General features: G+C 38.5%; 1 protein-coding gene across 2 annotated transcripts in view; it reads right to left on the minus strand.

Annotated features, from left to right (window-relative positions):
* Nucleotides 1–19,743, minus strand: part of COL4A5 (collagen type IV alpha 5 chain) — a 233,341-nt gene that overhangs the window by 39,551 nt on the left and 174,047 nt on the right. For both annotated transcript variants that reach the window (XM_073599381.1, XM_073599380.1), the window contains exons 35-41: nt 19,364–19,453; nt 17,939–18,078; nt 17,180–17,306; nt 16,378–16,458; nt 13,491–13,589; nt 13,365–13,415; nt 12,730–12,915 (exon numbers count right to left, since the gene is read on the minus strand). In XM_073599381.1, the coding sequence (XP_073455482.1) occupies nt 12,730–12,915; nt 13,365–13,415; nt 13,491–13,589; nt 16,378–16,458; nt 17,180–17,306; nt 17,939–18,078; nt 19,364–19,453 (774 nt within the window). The remainder of the gene's footprint in view (nt 1–12,729; nt 12,916–13,364; nt 13,416–13,490; nt 13,590–16,377; nt 16,459–17,179; nt 17,307–17,938; nt 18,079–19,363; nt 19,454–19,743) is intronic.

A 19,743-nucleotide genomic window follows, 5' to 3' on the forward strand; every position in this document is an offset into this window, starting at 1 on the left:
GCATGCAAAACAGCACTGTACAGGGTAATGCATAACTTCTGTCTGTAGTGTGGGACCTGACATTTCCTGTAAAGAACTACATATACTGCAATCCCTGGATCTCTCAGTCAAGTGCTGGTGCCGATGAGAGCTGCATAGTTATTAGATCTAACACAGACATAAGCAGGCAGAACATTCACAAACACACAAAGAGCTCACTCATGCAGTTTTTTATTATATAGCATAGCACTCCCACATCTGTGCAACACAGAGGGGGTGGTGAGGCATGCATTGGATGCTGTGTGACTTTAAACAGGAAATTGCCCTGTCCCCTTGGTGCTCAGATACCAGCTAGCTGAACCAATAAATGGACATGGAGAATCTATCAGATATGACACTACAAACTGAAGCCACAACATATGAGCCCATCATTACAAGGTAAGGAAAAAATCAGTGCAGGGAAATGTATTAATACCTAGTTAAAACAATGAAAACATTTGAAAGTGAGCAATACCTTTAAATTTCAATGCCCAGCAAGAACATTCATACAGAATATAGGGAAAACAGCAGAGAATAAAAATGTATATTCCCTTCATATGCAGCCCAGCCAGATACATTAGCTTTCTGAAACATGCAGCCTGAGATCACACACAGCCTATGTACTAAAAAATATAAAAATATAAAATCTTCAACACAGCAAGATTGCAAGTCACACAATTCAGAGATGGGGTGACGGGAGAACTGCCCAACTCTGGTTCCAATAACTGCAAAGAATCTCTAGACATACTGGCCTGACTTAGAGACCTGTGCTAATGGGTTGTCACTGCTGACAGCAGGACTATTGCAGAAAGAACACAGTACAGTTAATGATTTGGGAAAATGTGCTTGTTGGCTAACTGGAGAGACTTCCAGGATTTCCAATATCCTGCCTGAATCTACTAGAAGCTGTTGGTTTAGGTAAACAATATAGCAGCAAAGAAAAAGACATCTTAAGAACACATATGAACTCCTAAGAACACTTAGCGAAACTGAGCAGGTCTGAGAAGGGAGAGGTTATGGCCTCTAAAAGCTGGCCTTCAATTTTTCCATCTGCCTAGTGTCCATTTCTCCTGTAAGTAGCTGTATAACCCTATGTTGCATAATTATTATGAAACTATGCCCCTCAGTAGACAATATATAAAACTCTTTCTATATGAGCTCTACATCTGTTAAATACTGTAAGGCATTTGTGTACATATTAGATGGTATAAACGGGCCATGTTTTAGAGCCCTACATTTTACATAGGAGCCAAGAGATCAAGAGATCTACAAATCTAGCTTTAAAAAGATTGCAAGGAATCGACATACTCCATTAGTTATCTACTTTTAACAGTAGGTAGCTCCTTAAACTTATCAATAAGTGGGAAGCAGATAGCAAAAAGAACAATGTGTCTATAATGTTTATAGACAATCTTAAGTTGAGGTATATGAAACAGAAAAAAAGTGCAAATGTGAAAGTCTACAGGACAGTCATTGGTAATGAAAGTTTGAACATCTATATACTATATGCTACTGCTCCTTATTCCAAATATAGAAAGGAGCACTAGCATGTAACAAAATTAATACTGGTTACTCATAACACATGCACCTTAGAAAACAAACTCTAAAGTCCCATACACACTATTAGATTTTCTGCAGATTTTTGTCTTCAGATTTACCAAAACCATGTAGTGCATGGGCCTGCCTGATTGCATATAAATTGAAACTCTTAAGGTTTGACCTCATATTATATGGCTTTGGTAAATCTGAAGACAAAAAATTGCAGAAAATCTAATAGTGTGTATGGGGTCTAAGTCTGGCCATGTTTCTATGGCATAAAGGGCAATTTTAGACATCAATATGAGTATTGCTTTTCAGGTTTGCTCCTCAGTAATGTCAGCGGTGAGTAGGCTAATTTGATGCACAGGATGCTTATTTTTTAAATATTAATTATTTGTATATCTCTATTTGGAGTAATGGGTTACAAAAATATTTGCTTTATATTATATTATGTGAGCATCCTTTAGTTTTTAACTTTCCTTTAACCTGACATTGAAAAATATAATAGCACTGCATTATTTTACCAGATTACTATTGTGGAAAATATTATATTCTAAAAACTGTATGTGGTTAACCCATGCTACGAAGGTATTTATTATAATAATTTTCATTTATTAAGCACTAATATTTATTTTATACCCTTTTATACACTCAGAGCAAGCTGTCCAGTAAACGTGACAGTAGCAGGGATTGGAATAACCTGCTAAAAGTGAGTGCCACCAAAAAAAAAAAAGCCAAGGCTGTAAAGGAAGAGCATGTAAACCTACATTTCTGACAGCCCATGTCTTTAAACTCTGCTGCTTTGCTGATCGGTTACTGCTTTGGGTACTGAAAAATTCAGAATCTATCAAACACCTGCTCCCCCACCGCACACACTGAAAAGGTGGGATGAAACATGGCATCAGGGACAGGTAATTAACACATCAGGCAGTGTTGAATGCCCGCAGCCCGCAAGGATCAGCAAAGTAGTTGAGTTTAAGGACAAGGGCTGCTGGAAAGGTTTGTGTATATTCTTCTGCATCATGGGCCTTATTTACTTTTCACCATGTGGTGACAGGATTGTTGTAAGCAATTGTAGCAATGGTTTAAACTAGGCGTCTCCAAGCTGTCTAAACAAAGGGCCAGTTTACTGTAAAAACAAATAATAGTGCGCTAAATTTCAAATATATGCTTCATAATAAACTCCAGTGAGTGACAAAACGTGATCTTAAAAGATATATGCAAAAAAGTCCACATGCACAGTAATATAAATAAAACTCTTGATTGCTGAAGAGACGTGAATAAATTCAATCCGTGCTCTGTGACAGTCTCTGCAAAGAATAAGTGCTGACAGGTAATCACCACCACCTCTGTGTGCAATGCCTGCTCACCTCAAATAAAGACCCCCTTGGGTCTATTGACACTTTTAATAACAATCCACACACGAATTAGCTCGATCGTACACGGGTTTTCAGCTAATTGCTCCAGGAATACCAGAACTTCACCATAAACAATTTCTTTCTCCAAATTCAATTTCTTTTTTTTTTCTTCCATAAACCATCAAACAACAGCCTTAGTACAGTTATGCTGTACAATGCAAGAGCAACACTGAATCTGGGCAATAAGGGTTAAAGTTGAAAACTTTACTGTCCTTCTGACTTTAGGAGGGCCGGACAATGGCCATTGGGAGTAGAAATGGTCCTGGCATCAGTGGGAGTAAACAATGCGTCTTTGGTGTCCGTGGGAGCAATACATCATTGGTGTAAGGAGACAAAATAGTGTCCATCATTGGTATCAGTGGAAAGAAAAGTGTCCTATCATTGGTGTCAGTGGGAGTAATAGTGCTCCATCATTGTGTCAGTGGGATGAATAATGCTTCATCATTGGTATCAGTGGGTGGAATAGTGTCCCAATGTTGGTGTCAATGGGAGGTATAGTACCGTTCGAGGAATTATGCCCCATTGTTGGTGGGAGGAATAGTGTCTTGAATCAGTGGGAAGAAAAGTGCTACAAGGGCCAAATAATGATGAGCAAAGGGCTGCATCCGGCCCCCCGGCTGCAGTTTGGAGACCACTGGTTTAAACCATGTGAATAACAGGAGAGGGTTGTAAGCACATCGAGCAACTATAGTTTGTCCAAACCGCTGTTTTTTTGTTTTTGTTTTTTTTTTGTTTTTTTTTTGGACAGCTTGGCATATAAATGTTACAAAAAATATAAAGTATGACGTAAAATAAAATAGAAAAATCGTATATTGAACACTATAGTTACATGAAATAAACACATACAGTAATGAGAATGCAATATTCTTGGTTATAGTTATTTTAGCACTTGTTTTAATAATTATATTGTGGGCAATAATGCACAAAGTTACCACAGGAGAAAGGCACACAACTTCCACATGTGGTGCAACTGAGTCCCACAAGGACTAACTGTTTATAAGCCTCTATACATAACTGTTTTAAATATAAACCTTCTACCATGATAAATACAGATCACCACCACAGAACTTCAGAGTACAGTACAGAGACTTTAACGTGGGCACTGTGGGATTGATTTACTAAAACTGGAAAGTGCAAAATCTGGTGCAGCTCTGCATAGAAACCAGCTTCAAGATTTTTTTTGTTGGTTAAAGCTTAATTGAATAAGTTAAAGTTAGAAGCTTATTGGCTACCACACACAGCTGCTCCAGATTTTGCACTGTCCAATTATAGTAAATTAACTCCTGTGATATCTTTGAAACATGTCCTGCTCATTCCATGTAAAGGGCTTGGGACACAAATAGTATTCTTATAGTAGGGAAAAGAACATAGTATTTACATCAGACCCTTTGTTAATTTTTCTACAGAAAATATTTGTTGTCTTTTGTCACACTGTAGTTGTTACCTGATCTCCCGTTTTAAGGTAATAATGGTCTAAATACAGAAATCATGGATGTGTACTACACTACCTGTGCCCCAATCTTCTTAAAGTGTATGCATAGCCAAAACATTTTTTTAGTTTGGATGTATGGAAGGGTTAAACCCCTTTATTATTTTGGTTTTTGTGTCCCATTGTGGTGATTTCTCTTCCATTTTTTTGTCTATGGGATGCAAGAGGGGAATTCTCCCCTTAAAAGTTTTTTTCCAAAATAGGTGTTCCTTTAAGCTCAGTTCACACCTATGCATTTTTTTAATGCTTTTTGCAGAAACGCACTACAGTCCATTTAACATAGTTTTCTATGGGACACTGTCACATCTATGCTTTTTTCAGTCGATGCATTTTTGGAAAGGGTCAGAGCCTTTTTTAAAAGCAAAACAGTGTGTTTTTGGTTCAATAGACTTCAATGGAGAAGCTGCAGAAAAGCATGTAGTGCTTGGGTTAATACAATCAACAACAAATTGGCCAAAAAAAAAAAAAAGCATAAAAAATGCAAAATGCATAAAAAAGCGCAACATATGCATCAAAAACACATGTTCAAAACCACAAAATGCATCGCAAAAAGCACTGCAGAAACGGATCAAAAAGCAAACTGCATAGGTGTGAACCAAGCCATAGAAGATTTCCCCTTACCTCCTATTCCAGTGAAAACTATAAAATTTCCCTTCACTTTCTGCCTTGGTGACACTAGTCACTAGGACAAACAGAGCGGGTGAATTTCCCCTGCAGGGACACGGATGGCAAAATATAACAAGAATTCTAATCTTAACCACTTGCCGCCCACGCTATGGCTGAATGACGGCTAAAGCGCGGGCCTTTCTTGCCAGGAGGGCGTCAACAGATGTGCTCCCATGCATGAGCTGCCTGCTTGCATGCTCTGTGATCACCGAGTCAATGAGACTCGGCTGATCACAGATCGGAGTAAGGGGCCAATCCTGGCCCCTTACCATGTGATCAGCTGTCAGCCAATGACAGCTGATCACGTGATGTAAACAGAAGATTGGTAATCTGCTTTTTATTTCCCCTCACGCTAATAGCGTGAGGGAAAAAAAAGCCAGTCACCGGCCTCTGACCGAAGGACATCAGTCCCGAACAGGGAGAGGCACTGCTGCTATGCAGTGCCGTCCAGTGCCACCTGCCAGTGCCATCTACAGGTGCATACCAGTGCCGCCTATCAATGTCCACCAGTGCCACCTATCAGTGCTGCCAACAAGTGCCCATCAGTGCCTCATCATCAGTGTCACCTGTCAGTGCTGCCTACCAGTGCCCTATCTGTGCCGCCTCTCAGTGCCGGCTCCCAGTGCCACCTCTCAGTGCCATCTATCAGTGCCCTTCAGTGCCACCCATTAGTGCTGCCCATCAGTGCCACCCATCAGTGCCACCCATCAGCACCACCTCTCAGTGCCCACCAGTGCCGCCTCATCAGTGCCCACCTATCAGTGCCGCTTATCAGTGCCTATCTGTGCAGCCTATCAGTGCCCATCAGTGCAGCCTATCAGTGCCCATCAGTGCTGCCTCATCAGCGCACATCAATGAATGAGAAAAATTACCTGTTTTCAAAATTTTATAACAAACTATTAAACAGTTTTTTTTTTTCTCTAAATTTTCAGTCTATTTCGTTTTTTTTAGCAAAAAATAAAAACCCCAGTAGTGATTAAATGCCACCAAAAGAAAGCTCTATTTGCGGGGAAAAACATCATAAAAATTTCTATTGGGTACAGTGTTGCATGACCGCGCACTTGTCATTCAAAGTGTGAGAGTGCTGAAAGCTGAAAATTGGCCTGGGCAGGAAGGGGGTTTAAGTGCCCAGTAAGCAAGTGGTTAAACTAAAAACATGTTTTGACTATACATGCATTTTAATTATGATAGTGAAGATGGGATTCACAAAGATTGTTTGGCAAAATAATTCTGTTTAGTTTAGTATGTGACAAAATCATAATGGATTCTGTGCATTACAAATAACAATTAAAAACCATTACTTTTTAGCATATGATGTATTGTAACATTTAAGGCCCGGTTTCATTATAACTGTAATAGCTAGAACACTCTCGAAAAATTGGTGAATTAGCTTGATAGCATATGAAGGCTTTATATCACTAGGGCATCACACGTTCTTTTACAGGGTAAAATATTTATGAGGCATTCAAAGCCAGCTTACAATAAATTAACTGACATATCAAATAGCGAGGCCTAAAAATCCATTCATATAAAGACAATAATACATTTGGATTTTGCTGTTGCTTTGATTTCACAATACAACAAATAAAAGGTTTAAATTATGTATAATGTAAGTTTCACACATACATGGAAATACTTCTCATGTATGGTGCAGAATGATAAAATTTTGTATAAGTAATGCACGCAGATTATATAGACTGATTATATAGCTCTCCTCTATATACGGTTAGTATAAGTATTGTATGCTTTATCATTTGTTCATAACAGCTAATCTAATACATCTTAGTGTACAAACAAGTCAGCTATCCTGACACAGGTATGGTCGGTCAACCTTCATGTACATTGCCTGTTATGCTTATTGTCCAAGTCATGTGAAGGCTGCCTATCACTTCTTTATAGGAACACAGCAGTATTTGACAAGTCACTGATCTAAGTTTGATTTAAGATTGTGATACATTTGGAAGAAAATTAGATAGTGATACATTTGGAAGAAAATTTAAAGCACAGGATTCACCTTTCTTACTGATTTCAAATAAGGCAAAAAACACAAAGCCATCCACAAAATGTGTAAAAGGCAACACAATTCTTGTTATTTTTTATCAGTTTTTTTTTTATTTTTTTATTTTTTTTACTTAAAAAAATTACATAACATAATTCTGAGTGTCCGTGTTCTGAAAAAAGTTCATAGTGAACAATATTTCAATAAATCATTTGGTAAAATGAGCGCATTGACCTGAATAAATTAGCCAGACATCTTATTACCTACTTTATTTTACTTTAGCTGTACAGACTTTGGAAGTGTCCATTGTACTCAATAAGTATTGTTGAAATTCTGCAGTCTGCCTTTAAAGTGGCATTCAACTCAAAAACAAAAATGTATTAAATTGCAACTTACCAATTCTAAGATGTGGTGGCTGCATCAGTTAAAAATAATGAATGTAGGCTTTTTTCATTTATTTTCACCTGGTGAGCCAGCCAGTAGGTCTGTTATTTTTCAACGTACTTTAACAGACCAAGCTGGCCAGACAAAGTAGCAGCTAGGGGATTGAAACAAACCATTTGATAGGGGGGGCTACAATGGTCAGCTTTTATTTGTTAATATAAAACCTTGATACCAAAGGGAACAAAAATGGTTGCTGTGACTGCTTATTTAGTGTTTCTTGGAGTTTGTCTTCAATTTGTTAATCAAGTCCATCTAAAACTGCTAATCTAAAGCCAGGTACACATGATTATCGGACAAATGTTTGTTTAGTTTTTGTTGCATATCTGTCTCATATCAAAAGTGAAGAGGTTACTCAACATACGAAAATTCTTGTACGACTTCAGAAGTGATGTAATGTGTTGAATTGTTTTATATATGTTCTTTCGTTTCTGAGCATGCGTAGTCTTGCTCTTATGATGTTTTTCAGATGAAAACTGTAGTAATTAAACAAAAATCGGACATTGTGTTCACGTACGACAAAAATTTTATAGCCTGCACATCCAGTTTTTGTCGTCTGAAAAATTCGGAATTGGCTGTTGAAAGCACCGTACTAATGATCAGAAAATCGAAACTTTACTTCAGATTTTCCTATTGTGTGTACGATACGAAAATCATACACACGATACACTACTCTCGCCTCAAACTGACAATGCTGCTGCCCAAAAGTGTCTGCTTTACCACTTCACCCAGAATGCAGACAACCTAAGACACACAGTAGGGTTGATTTATAAAATTGGAGGGTGAAAAATCTGGTGCAGCTCTGCATAGAAACCAAGACCCAGGCTTTATTGTCAAAGCTTAATTGAACAAACTGAAGTTAAAAGCTAATTGGCTACCATGCCCACCTGCACCAGATTTTGCACTCTTTAATTTTAGTAAATCAACCCCAGTGTGATAGATCAACAGAAAAATAAAGGGAAAACCCCCCTGAAAAAAGCTAACTAATGCAGCCACCACATCTAAGGACTGGTAAGCTGCAATATACAGTACTACATTTGTTTGTTTTTGGGTTTATTACTGTTTTAGGATACAGGTGTCCATACAGCTACTGTATGTATGGACACAGAATAGTACCAAGGTTATCTTAAAGCGGGGTTCCACCCAAATTTTGAAAATTATCTCTATGCATTCTCTTCTTTGCCTAGATGCCGACATGCTGTGTAAAAAAAATTTAAATCGCCGTAATTACCTTTTTTTTTCTAATCTTCTTAGCACTTCCTGGTTTTCCTCCCATGGGAGTAGGCGTGTTTCTAGCCTCTCCCAGACCTCCCACAGTCCCCTGGGAGCTAGTCTCAGGCTTCCCAGCATGCATTGTGCAACAGCGTCATCACAACATCTTGGTGAATGCTGGGAGCACAGCATTCACCGCATCCAGGAAATACATGCTTGTGGGCTTCAAATGCCCACAATGAAGATGGAAACCGCCCTCAGTGAATTTTATAAGTTATTCTTTACAACGAAATCGGACACAGGCGGACTTATTACACAGAACATGTGAGTAGATAATCATGAGAAGAAAAGTTTGTGAATGAACTCCAAAAAAAAAAAACGATAGATAGGTGGACCCCCGCTTTAAAGCATTTCCCTTTGGAACACAATGGATACTTCAAGAATCTGTGAACACATAAGAAAACAAAGTAGGTCTTTTCACTATTTATAAGGATGACTATTTGGCAGACTTGCCTTACTATATAAAGGTTAAGTTGGAACTGTAATATTCTTGAGCTGCCAAAAGACTTGTAGAAATCAGATTTCGGTACATGTTAGGTAAATGACATTCCCGACAGCTTTGGTCACAGCTGTGTATGGCCGTTTCATTCCAGGGCCTGCAGAGGAATCTGTGTGCCTCGTGTTGTTCCACTGACTAAATCATGTACTGTACTTTTGAGTTGAAAAGTATGCTTTATAACTGACATTAACTAGGTAATTTGCAAAACCGAATTACAGCAATTACAGGAGCCTAGACAACTCTAAACAGGGAGCAGCTATGGCATGATACCCATTTGTGCAAATTTGATATTTCCAAGTTGACCTACAATTTCAAGAGGAACACACACTTTGTACCCAGTCAATTGAGAGAAGTAGATGGTTTGATTTAAAACTCTTCAGTTTTGATAGCTGCACAACATTACTCATAATACTAACATATAAGGTACCCAGCATTCCAGCTTCTGTATGCCTCGTTCTATCACTGAACAGCAGACACAGTTCAAAGCAGTGTTTACAGGGGTCAGGCCAGGCCACCTAACTCCAGTTTATAGAACAGCCTGAACTAGCTGTGATTTGACTTGGTAATTCTTTAACCAGACAGTTACTCCTGCTTGTACTATTATTTTTAATGTAATATTATTATTATTATTATTATTAGCATAATAAAAACAATAACAATAATAATAATTATTATGAATTATTAACATAACGATTTCCAAAAAAATAACCTGGAAAACTTTAAACCTGCTATTATCTTGAGATTTAACACTCTACATTTACATGCAATATTCTCAGATTTAAGGGCTGACCTTCAGGGCCTGGAAGTGAGATCACAATTCAAATATCCATATCCATATTGATCATTAGACGTAAGAGGGGGAAACATCAAGATTGTTAGAAATTTGAGCAATAATCCCATATTCTGGTTATATATCAACTTTCTTGCAGCAAGTCCCAAACGTACCAATGGAACCAAACTATTATCAGTGCTTTCATAGAGTAAAACCTTGGCTAAAATTGGAGCAGACCAAGTCTGGCGCTTATAAGGTTTGTCAGCAAAAGACTCAGCAGGTATCCACTACTGAAAGATATCACAACTACATAAGGATGCTGCAGAGGGGGCATTGTGTCCTAACACTGCCTGAAAATTACAGTAAACTAGGGTTTCCAATGGTCCCTTTTAGGAAGGGGTCTTCCTAATTTCATTAAGATCACACCACTCCCTATTTTCTTCAAGGTGCATTTCACAAAATGTGAAAACACCAGCTCTAAAGTCTAAATAAAGCATTCTCAAAGCATGTAAACATGAATAAGCACACAGACTAAGCAAACTAGTGCTGATACTGATATGCAAATTTCAAGTTTTCTTTCCAAATGTTAATAGTGAAGTCTTTCTCTAATTCCTCTCTGCAGATGTAGGCCTATTGCCTTGCAGAGAACAGTGACACAACCATCACAGAAAGGCCTGTGCTATCTTTGAGGTGCAGGCTGTAACTGATGGCCTGTCTTCACCATCTCTATGCTGTTAATGAAAAATGATGGCATCCCCCAATGGGAGAATAACTGTGTCTTTAGGAGGGACCAATTGTAACAGAGTTTTATTTACTAATTATACACTAGTGAGTTTATAAGCTGCCATTTATATTTTTGGCAATGGTTTCGGTAAGCATTGGAAATGAAAAAGATTGCCTTAACATTCCTCTCTAGGGGTGTTTTATCAGCTATATAAACCCTGCTCTAATTTTTTTAAGTTTCTGTAAACAGAGCAAATTCTGATGTTAGGAAAGTGCCTGACTTCACCCTGAAGTGTAGCCCATGCAACATTTTAACAATATGTCCTATGGGCCTGCAGAACAAAGGATTGATCTGCTGACTGATGTGAAACACTGATAATAGCTTGCTTTATCCACATTAGCACATGCACAAATACACAATACCAAAAGGTTCTTTCCCACAATACATGCAATAAATACAAGGCTTACAAGGAGAGCATGACTGAGCAGGGTTGTGCTAGAGCTTTCTCACTAACACAGTCACTGTTGGTTATGTATGAATGCAGATGGCAGGTTGCTTATATATGAAGTATACACAAGAAGTTACATATGAACTGACTACAATTAGCACACCACCTCAATGCTATGAGTGTGCTTATGTTTGTTTCATGTCCTCTCTCTCTTTTTTGCACCCATCTGTAATAGTGCTTCATTTTATATTTTTGTTTGAATGAAGTTGGGAAGATCAGGGCTTTCCTTGCCTATGTAAGATGGGTATACAAACAGGCCCAATTTGGCACCAATTCGACTTAATATCAGTAGCATCGGTCATATTCTCCTTGTATAAAGTAAATCACAGACACATGAAGACGCTGCTCACAGGTACAGGATGAGAGACTGATGATCAGTGGATTCCAGCATCTAATGCAATGGTATGGAGACAATGGAGTGCAGGAATGAAACTCGCAGAGATAGGGGTCCAAATTTGCTCATGCTCCAGTGCCCCAATTGTTTTGATTTCAAAGTGTAGAAGGCAATGAATTTTGCTGACACACGTGCTCGCTATGCTGACTCACTTGGTGACCATAAACATACAAATTCTGTTTCCACCGGCTGTGCCAAGGCTATTTTGTGTGCTCACTAGCTCATTTCAGTGACATCATGCTGAAACATCAGTGCTCGATTATTTTGCTACCAGCTATTAGCTCTTCAGAGTAGGAAGTAATGATCCAAATAATTTTCATATGATGAAAAATTATTTTTAAATAAGAAAACATTGAAATAGATTTTTTTATGTCAAAAATCTATCAATCTGATGTCCAGAAAATTGTCAGACAACAGCAATGCCCCATACACATGATAGGATTTTCCGACGGAAAATGTTTGATGGGAGCTTGTTGTCGGAAATTCCGAACGTGTGTAGGCTCCATCACACATTTTCCATCGGAAATTTCCGACACACAAAATTTGAGATCTGGATCTCAGATTTTCCAACAACAAAATCCGTTGTCGTAAATTCTGATCATGTGTACACAATTCCGCCGCACAAAGTTCCACGCATGCTCGGAATCAAGTAGAAGAGCCGCACTAGCTATTGAACTTCATTTTTCTTGGCTCGTCGTACGTGTTGTACGTCACCGTGTTCTTGACGTTCGGAATTTCCGACAAGATTTGTGTGACCGTGTGTATGCAAGACAAGTTTGAGCCAACATCCGTCGTAAAAAAACATGGATTTTGTTGTCGGAAAATCCTATCGTGTGTACAGGGCATAACTGTGTTAGAACTTATAAAATTAGTATAATCAGTTTTATATGATGCTTAGAGTGCATGTTTGGTATGTAAAGTGGACCTCTGAGTCTAAAAATCTGGCAGCAAAAGTAAAGTTTACATAAAGTGAATAAAGCATTTTTTTACCTGATCTTCCAGAAGGTCCTGGTGGTCCAGGATTTCCTTTGGGACCTGGTGTGGCAAGTCCTGGGAGACCTGGTTGTCCTGGTGATCCTGGGCTACCTGGACTTCCAGGATAACCACTGTCTCCTTTTAGACCAGGAAATCCAGGAGATCCGGGAGGTCCAGAAATTCCTGGCTCACCCTTTGCACCTGCAAATACACAAAGAAAAATCATATATTTAAATTAAAAGGTTTAGACAGATCAAAGGCACAATTACCATATGTGTGCTATGTACAGAAAAAATGAGACAAGACTCATTTACAGGTCTCCTTGACTAATTATGAAGATTATGACTGGTAAGTGCATTTAGGCCTTAAACAGTGATATGGCATAGGGGATGCAACTAGCAAAACTATGAACCTTACTACACTGCAATGGTGTGAGGGCAGTGTGCACTGAAACAAAAGTACTGCAAAGCAATCCACTGCTTCCCACAGCACAGCCGACATTTGAACTGATTGAAACGTCTCTGTAACATTTCAATAAATTTACTACTGACTTGTAACATTCTGTTTGAAAGGCAGGGTTGCCTGAGCATAAATCTGCTTTTTTTAATGTAGAGGAACCACTGAAGCTATGAATGAAGCAAAAACTTTACCTGGACTCCCAGAAAGTCCCGGCAATCCTGGTGATCCAAAACCCGGTAATCCTAAAACACAGATAATAACATTTATAAAAGCTGAAGACATATATTAAAATATAATCACACAAGATAATCACAGACCTGATTCGCCTTTTAGACCAGCAGGTCCAGGAATTCCATCTCGACCAGGCTGACCTTTTTCCCCTGGAGGTCCTGGTGGCCCAGGACGTCCAAGTTCTCCTACAAGAATGACACAGTAAAATTATTAAAGCTATGAACGAAGTAAAAACTTTACCTATGTATAGTATACTATCTGCTTATTAGGGTACCTGAATAGAATTAGGACACAGCTTTACAAAGTCATAAATACAGCCCATTTGGTCCCATAACTAAATATTGATGGGGCTCCCTGGTGACCTGAAGTCTTAACTGTGACAATACATCACCGTTCTTAACATAAAGTATGTGGGTTTCAAACCTATCTGCTCCATGATGAGATGCCTTCAAAAGACCCAAAGTGCCCCAATTACACACTGTATTTACCAGCATAGGTGTGTGCACAGGGTGTGCCGGGTGTGCCTGGGCACACCCTAATCACCCCGTACAGTGCTGATTCCCCCTGCTTTCCATCTCCCCCTGCAGTGCTGCCAGCTTGCCTACTCTCAGGAGCGGGGAAGGGCTGATAAATATGACATTAAGTGGCCTTCCTTTTCTGAATGAACTCAGTGACTTATCTGTTCCGATCACACCTGTCTTCATTCTTAACTGCAGCATAGTAAACTATGTTTACTGGAGGCTGCAGAGAAAGGGACTGGGGAATCTCTGTCCTCAGTTTCTTTCTATGTCTCAAAAATGAGACATCAGGGGTCTGTTTAGACCCTTGATATTTCGCCAAAGCCCCACGGGGCTCCTAAAATTATTTTGTAAAAAAACAAACAAAAAATAATATTGTAAAAAATAATTAAAAATTAATAAAAATAAAAAACTACTGACACCGTCCACTGCCACCAACCTTTGCTCTACTGACAACGTCCACTGCTCTGCTGATATACACGCATGTGAGTTTGTTCTCTGGGGTGCACACCCTAATGCAATAGGCTGTGCCCCCACAAATGAGATAGGTGAATTGGATATTATATGTTTATACGAATATGCATATGGATAAAGGTGTCTTTTGAAGGCACTTGAACATCTATATGTTTGTCTCTTTTAGAATGGAAGACAACTATACCCTTATTTGATATGTGTTGGTATAAATTTCTCCTGGCCCTCACAGCCTCCAGTCCACTATGACCAAGTCCATTTACAGGCAATGCATGTCAGTGCACTGTCTGCATCTGGCAGGAAATGTACTCATTGTTAAAAAAAATAAAAAATAACAGACTTTTGGATTCAGCAGTAGTGCACCACAATTTATTTTTATATTAGGTGTATGTATATAAGCCAAATTCATGAACAGCCTCTAGCACATGTTACCAGTTGTTGAAGGTTTCATGGGCATAAAGTGGTACCAGCACTAGCTCTTAATGTCTAAATCAAAGACAGACAGCAGGCAAGCTGTCATCATAGTCAGTACACTACTATACATCAGCGAGTTGTAATAGCAATAATAATAATCATCACAATATTTTCTAATCTTACATAACTGTAAATGTTCCTGAACACAGTTACTCTATATCTTTCATACAAACTTTTTCAGCTCTGGCTTTGCACAGCTAAAATTGAAATAGTTTTATCAGGAGTAGTACACTTTTACAGCCTGAGAAAGACTGTATTAGGCATACTGGGATGATTTCATAGTGACAGGCTAGGGGCTAGCAGTTGAAGTTCTGGGGTCAATAAATCCACATGGTTAAGACAATTAAAAAATGCTGCCTATTGCAAAGAGAAAGCAAAAAAGTATCTGTGACTAGTGAGATCCTGAGGACTCATCCTGTGCACCTGTTGTCAGCTCTTTAAGCTGGCCATACATTATACAATTTTCTTATTCAATGTTCTTTAGATATACCTTCAACTATGTAGTGCAAGGGCCTTCCCGATTGCATACAAATTAAAAGTGTTTAGGTTTGACCTCATATTATATGATTTTGGTAAATCTAAAGGAAAATTGTACAAGAAAGTTGTATAATGTATGGCGAGCCTTAAGACTCGTACACACGCTTAGATTTCAGGATGAACGAACGTCAGTTTTTTGTGGCATGCTGGTCTCGTGTCGAAAGTGAAGAGGTTACTCACAATACAAAAATTTTTGTACGACAGAATACAATGTCAGAAGTGACGTAATGTGTTGAATAGTTTTGTATGTATTCTTTCGTTTCTGAGCATGCGTAGTCTTGCTATTACATTTTTTTTTGTATGAAAACCTTACTAATGAAACAAAAATCGGACGTTGAGTTCACATCCGACAAAAATGTTATAGTCTGCACGAAAAAGCATAATCAGCTGCCGAAGGCACCGTAATAAATTGTACTAATCCAAAAATCGTCAGACAGCTCATCGTACTAATTTTTCCATCCGATTTTCGTATCGTGTGTACGGGCCTTAAGACTGGAATCAGGTTCAGCATTAAAAGCAAACCATTTCAATCCTTAATGATACATTCATGCAACTGTGTTAGCGTCATATGTAAACAGATTTTCGATTGTTGCTTCAACAATCTCCCTTATTGGGCCCCACCCCACCTCCTGACCACATAGCAGTTGCCTGGGCTGCTATGTCTATAGTAACCCTTCTGTTCCATTAGTCCTTGTATGTATTGCATTTAAATGAGTTACTGCTGAAAAATTAATTAGTATTTTATGCTGAATGATAAAAATAATTGTATTACAAAATTAGGAAACTTAGAATCATGCATGAATTTGTCTACAAGTAGAATATCTATCGTTTCCCACAGCATACAAATAATTTCTTCATTATTCAATCTAACTGGTCACAATTGGCAAAATAAATCTTTTTATATACAGTATGTCCAATATGTTCAGATATTGGAGTTCATAACCTAGAATGCTTAGTGCTAGCAGTTTCCTACCCCTTGGTCCCGGTGGCCCTGAAGTCCCAGGGTTTCCTGGAGGTCCATCAAGTCCTTTAGACCCTGGAATACCTGAAGCACCTGAACAAAAGAAAAAGTAAACAATAGTGATGACAAACTATTACTTTGGTAAACTTAATTCCAGAACTGTGCCAACATTTGATAATATAGAGCTGTACCTGTATAATCCCTGCCCACCAAAAATTGAGCACTACTTGCCTTCATCACACTTTCATTTGAATGTATGTGGACTTTTGGAGTTGAGTCTGTTAATTTCTGTTTATATTAATGTGGGTTAGGGACCTTAGATTTGAATCTCCTTGAGAGCAGGGGCTAATGTGAATGTACAATATATATGTAAAGTGCTGCATAAATTGTCAGTACTATGTAAATTCCAATAATAAAAAAAAAAAAAAATAATAATTTTTAAAAAACTTGATCATTTAACCACCTGTCAGGGATACTAACTGCAGGCATTCAACAGCAGAGATGTCCAGATCAGGCGTAGCTACACTTAGGAAACTGAGATCAGTTATATGCTTTAAGCAAGTTTATTAACCACAAGCTAACTAAAATACAATATATGCATATATACAAAATGAGAAACACAGATCACAGGGTAAAACTGGGAATGCAAGGAACAGGGGAACCAGGACTGGGATCAGCTGTGAGTGATGGACATAATGGGCAGAGATTGTGCTGCTGCACGCCACAGGGTGTTTATGCGAAATAACAGATTACCCGTCCGGCCATACTAGTACAATAGGCCTGATGGGAAGTGGTTGAATAAGTGTTAATTTACCTGAAAATCCTGGGGAACCTGGATCTCCTTTACTGCCTGGAACACCTTGTAATCCTGGTAATCCGGGACTTCCTGCTTCTCCTTTAACTCCGGGTGTGCCAGGAAAACCCCCTGGCCCTGGGTCACCCTTTAAAGACAAATGATAATAGTCACTATATTTGACACCAGCAAATATGAAGACATTTTTGGAGGAGACTTAGGTTTCTCCGTAACGCAGTTATGACACTTTAAGGCAGTTTAGGATTGTGTAATTACTATTAAGATAAACAGCTGAATGCTATACTGTATATAGAAGATACATATTAATTAAGCTGTGCATTAATTTAAGCATCAATAAACGTATTTTAATGCAGTTTAAGCAACTGAATTTGACTTGTTATCAGCCTCTTTTAGTCACTGTACAGCAGAGATCAGGCAGGTACAGAGGGAAGTAGCACGAGGATCAATTCTGCTTTTCTTCAATGCTCGTGTATTAACAAGGAACATACTGATAGGAGGAAAGTGAAGAATGACAGATGAATTAGCTCATCAGTCTGCTGCCTCTCCTTTTTTTCCCAGTAAATGGTTAGGAAAGTGCCAAAAACTATAGGTGTCACTTAACTGCAGCAGAAAAATATCAGGTCATCTTTTTAGGCCTGCAATGGGAGGCCAGTAAATCACGTTGCCCTTTGGCATTCAAATAGAACTTTTAATTCACCCTAAGCCTGATTAACATATTACAGTATTTTGTATACAAAATACTTTACAGTAAATTAATACCTTCTGTCCTTGTAAGCCAGGTGGACCAGTGCCTGACAGTCCTGGTTCGCCTTTTTCACCTTTAGATCCACCAAATCCTGGAGGTCCTGGTGATCCAGGACGCCCTGGCTGTCCAGGAAAGCCCTTTTCACCCGATGGCCCTGTAATGTAAAAGTTGTATAAAGTAGTGTTTAATATCACAGTCACAGATCATGAAACACATTTTCAAGTGTCCAGTGACTGTAACAAAAAAATTGTAAGCTAAGATATAGCTGTAACATTGCAACAGTGTACCTACTTCTAATTAACAATGCATAAAAGATGAAACTGGCTTTGCTTTAACATCAAACTTGTGAGTTTAGATTTTTGTCTGATATTCTTTTGTTTGTCCAAATACCAATTGTAACTGTAAATATATTTTTAATGTACTACTGCTTAAAGCTATAGTCATGCAATCCTTAGCAAGTGATTTCTGATGGAATATACAGTGTTTTTTTTTTTTTTTACAAAAGGCAAATCCACTTTGTACTACAAGTGCAAACTACAACTGCAAAGTGCACTTCAAACTGCACTGAAAGTGCACTTGGAAGTGCAGTCGCTGTAAATCTGAGGGGTAGATTTGAAATGATTTTATTAGCCAATCGTATGCAAGCTAAAATGCTGTTTTTATTTTCCTTGCATGTCCCCCTCAGATTTACAGCGACTGCACTTCCAGGTGCACTTTCAGTGCAATTTCAAGTGCACTTTGCACTTGTAGTGCAAAGCGGATTTGCTTTTAGTAAATAACCCCCACAGTGTGCAAATCTCCAATGCCCATCTCCCTAGTTACACAATTTTTCCTAAAAAAAAAAGGGCACGTTTGTGCATTATTTGGTTCTAATTTTGTACCCACGAGACTTTGAAATTGCTAAGCCCATTCCTGTAATGGTGTCTTCTTCGATATACAGAGCACCTGGCATAAGTTTTAGTTCAAGAAAATGACTGGGTACTTTTGTTTCTTATGCACTAATGGGAAATTAACTTTTTCATCAGAGAGGAACATTCTACATGCACACAGAACTATAGAATATAATTGAAGTGGATCTTCCTTCAATACCTATAGCGTTATAATAGTGATCCTAATGGAAGGCATGAATGAAAGAATAGTACTGTAAAATGAATAAAATACTTATTTTTTCCCCAAGGATAAAATTCTGCTCCAAGGTGCTCCAGGTGCTTTCAGTGCAATGTTATCTGCTAAGGATCATTGTTCAAACCATCCTCCTTAGAAGAGATCATGTCACCATATGTTTAGTTTGGCACTGTAAGTAGCCCAAGCAGCTATTTTGCCAAGAAAAGGTAAGAAATTCAGCCCTTCTAAAACACCATATTTATTAATTCCAGCATGACTGTGAATATATCTTGAAGCCTTGCATTACAATACAGATACAACAAAAGAACACCTACCAGGAAGTCCCATCTCTCCCATGTTCCCTTTTGGTCCAGAAGACCCGGGTAATCCAGGTTGCCCAGGAAAGCCTGCATCTCCTTTAGGTCCTTTGAATATAAAAGACACACTTTATTAAAATTATATTCCTGCTCAATATTTCTAAACATACAAATATGCATGTATGCCAGTTTGTGTTGTAATGCAGTTAGGGCAGCGTTTACCACATAGCACCCATGGGCCATTGTGGAATTCCAGGATGGTATTATTTGATTCACTGCTGCAAGTAACAATAATTATCTTTTTCTTAGTAGGTTCCTGAACAATGATCTATATAGCTTGTTGGAACATGCATGAATAGTGAGCCTCCTATAACAAGATATGGGGGATGATTTACTAA

The sequence above is a fragment of the Aquarana catesbeiana genome, linkage group LG09, assembly GCF_042186555.1.
Source record: "Aquarana catesbeiana isolate 2022-GZ linkage group LG09, ASM4218655v1, whole genome shotgun sequence".
Lineage (NCBI taxonomy): Eukaryota > Metazoa > Chordata > Amphibia > Anura > Ranidae > Aquarana > Aquarana catesbeiana.